This window comes from Trypanosoma rangeli (genome assembly GCF_003719475.1).
Source record: "Trypanosoma rangeli strain AM80 chromosome Unknown Tra_15.4_contig_00590, whole genome shotgun sequence".
Taxonomy (NCBI): domain Eukaryota; phylum Euglenozoa; class Kinetoplastea; order Trypanosomatida; family Trypanosomatidae; genus Trypanosoma; species Trypanosoma rangeli.
The window spans coordinates 4,657-7,527 of NW_021706337.1; the positions used below are offsets into that span (position 1 = coordinate 4,657).

At 53.7% G+C, this 2,871-nt stretch overlaps 3 protein-coding genes across 3 annotated transcripts in view; 1 reads left to right on the top strand and 2 right to left on the bottom strand.

Moving 5' to 3' along the window:
- TraAM80_09469 (uncharacterized protein) overlaps nt 1-9 on the bottom strand; it is a gene marked incomplete at both ends in the record, with an annotated part of 306 nt that extends 297 nt beyond the window's left edge. The window contains one exon of the mRNA XM_029386149.1: nt 1-9. This exon is cut by the window's left edge and continues 297 nt beyond it. Coding sequence (XP_029233992.1) covers nt 1-9 — 9 coding nt within the window.
- A 174-nt stretch (nt 10-183) lies between these two features.
- TraAM80_09470 (retrotransposon hot spot (RHS) protein) lies at nt 184-948 on the bottom strand (the record flags this gene model as incomplete). The annotated part of the gene is made up of 1 exon (XM_029386150.1): nt 184-948. The coding sequence occupies one exon, from the start codon at nt 946-948 to the stop codon at nt 184-186; it is 765 nt and encodes a 254-aa protein (XP_029233993.1).
- Nucleotides 949-2,408: 1,460 nt separating this feature from the next.
- Nucleotides 2,409-2,871, top strand: TraAM80_09471 (uncharacterized protein; the record flags this gene model as incomplete). Its single annotated transcript, XM_029386151.1, has 1 exon — nt 2,409-2,871. A coding segment is annotated over one exon (463 nt), but the record flags the coding sequence as incomplete, so codon positions are not given.

A 2,871-nucleotide genomic window follows, 5' to 3' on the forward strand; every position in this document is an offset into this window, starting at 1 on the left:
CAGCGCCATTAATCCAACGGGTCTGCTTGGATGCTTTTCGGGGTTCGATTGCTGCACACATCTCTGTTGCCGACGATGTCCTGGTGGAGGCAACTCGTTGAGGCCTGGCACTATATTTTCCACAAAGTCTCTACTCAGAAATGCGAGCAGAATGCACCGCTCCAAAATTTCCGGAATTAACACTCAACGGTACTTCAATAGTCGAAAAATAATGTCATTCTCCTCACCCACCTCGAGCAGCCTCGCAAATAATTTGCTTCCAAGAGAAAAACAGACCGGCAGGTTAACAAACGCCTCAAGACCGCGTTGTGTTACTAATCTGACAACTTTCACAAGTTTGTGAGAAGCGTCATTCGAGGGACACTCTTCCATACCTCCAATCATCCCATAATGTACAGCATTTGAGACGTCGATGCCTGCCAGGATTTCCTTGATTTCCTCCACGCGGTCCTTATACTCATTGAATCGAAAGATGCATCGTGGAATCGGTCCGACGTCATCCATGTGCATGTGCATCCTTCTCCAATACTTCGCCTGCTCCTCCTCAGTCGTATTGCGTGTCTCCCATGCACACATCGCCTTCACGTTGTTTTCATCGGGGCAATTCATGATGGTTTTGATAGCACCTGCGTGCTTTTTCCAGGCTCTGAAGTTATTTTCGTTCGGGGATGACAACATAATGATGCCCCACTCAGGGGAGGGCACAACATCATTCGATGGTTCGTTAAATTGTCTTGCCATATCGATGATGATATACCCCTTCATTCCACTCCCATCCAACTTTCTCACAGCCCCTCTAATATCACTCCCACCCCTGTATTCTGTCACCGTTCGTGTGCTCTTGTCAAACAAGTATGTGAAATCCCTTCCAAAGCAGTACACAACCACATGGAGCTTCGTGGCATCGTAGTGCAGCAGCTGGTGAAGGAGGTAGGAGACAGACGCCATTGACTTCCCTACCCCGGGGGTTCCAACCAAAAGACGACACCCCATTTTAGGTGCGTCTCTCTCTGGAGGGGGAAACACTCCTTTTAGATCGCCCCCGACGATCCTCCACACCCGATGCACCTCAATGTTAATGTAGCAGTCGGCAATAGGCAATGAATGGTTCAACGAGTACGGTCATCGCTTTTCAGGGGAAAAGATCATGAGTCGTGGGCGTGGTGGACGGAATTGCCCTCACCACCCACTGAGAGAAAAGTACGCACAGTCTGCGTGTACTCCCATAACTCTTGCGGCCGTTAGCCCTCTCTCACCACCACGTCTTCCCCTTCGCCCTCGGGAAATCCCACAACGTGACTCCACGTTGCGTTAAACACGGACTCGTAGAATGCCTCCGGCGATGGTTGTCTGGGGCGTATTTCGGTTTCTCGTGTTGCCCCTTCCTCCTACGCTAGTTGAAGAGCTGCCTTCAGTTTTGTCCGTGTAACAGCAGAGACAATACTCATTATCTGTAAATTCCTTCCAGTCTCGGAGCGTGCCCACCATGCGCTCCGTAAGCTTGCGTGCATCTTCAAAAAGCTGATACCCTGGTGGAATCGAGGATTCCTTCACGACGCCTCTGCTCTGTAACGTACCTGTCTGGCCCACGCACAAACACCTCCATCACCACATTTTGGTCTTCACCCACCGCTCTGTTGGGGCCAACGTACTGCCAAAGGAAGTCGTTCAGCAAAATTATATTGATTTGGCCAACCCGCACATTACGGGCATCCTCGATAGAGCTTGCAAGCGTCCACCTTGACCGCTACGGCGCTCCTTCCACCCTTCGACGCTGTGCGGGGGCTCCTCGGTGGCGTGAGATTCTTCCTTGCGTCTCTCAGACATGTTTTCCTTCGTAGTGGTTAACTTGAGTTGAACTGCAGCACAATACTCAACCAGCAGTCAAAAGGGAGAATGAAATTATTAAAAAAAAACAGGCAGAGACACGACCCCACGCAGCCGCAACGAAAAAGAGAGAGAGAAGGCCACCCACACACACGGCACGCGGCGCACACCTACACAAACAACGAGGGCAAATTAGATCTCCCTAGGCAAACCGTGCAAATTGCACGGCACACACAACAACTGCGACGAGGCTTCTATCTTCTTCTCGTATTGCACCTGACATTCAGATCCCCACAGCTCTGTGTGTGTGTAGTCACACGCAAACATCACCCACTCACAGTGAAATTGACTGCCTCGTCGCGGTGGCATTTTGCGCTGCAATTCGCTGAGGTACGAAGGAGCAAAACACCCGCCGCCTGTTCGTTCACCCGCGAAAAGAAGGAGGGACGCCACCGCATTGTCCCCCGCGACGCAAATATACGCTGCGCCCAGCACGTGGTGCGGTGCACGTGAATTCCGAGAGGGAACTGTTTGCCACACGACTAGGCCGCACGGGGCGCAGCCTGCAAAGGCAGCCGCAGATGCCTCCGCCTCCTTCAGTCGTCGTGGCGGTGGAACCCACAGCTTCTCAGCGTGCCGTTGCAGTTGACGGTGCCGCCGCGTGGAAAGGCGTGGGCCAAGCAGGAATGCAGGCGGACGGCGTGGGCAACACCCGCAGCGGTGAGACCATCCGCGTGCTGCTCAGTCGCCTGCACAGTTGCCCCCCAACGCAACATACAAAAAGAGTGTGGCGGCATATTCCCCGCTGCAAGAGCAGAAGCGGCAGCCACACTCTGCGGCCACCGCGCCACCCAGTCAGCCTCACACAATATTCCTTCCTCTTTAATGCTGCACGCCAGTCACGCATTGCCGCTGTCTGCTGCTTCTCCCCACCCTCGCCTATCCCCGCTACTCATGTCGCTGCTCCACCCTGGCACTGCGCAGCTGCTGTGCCTCCCACTACCAGCACCGGCGTGCGAATTTGCCCTCCACCGCACCCAGACG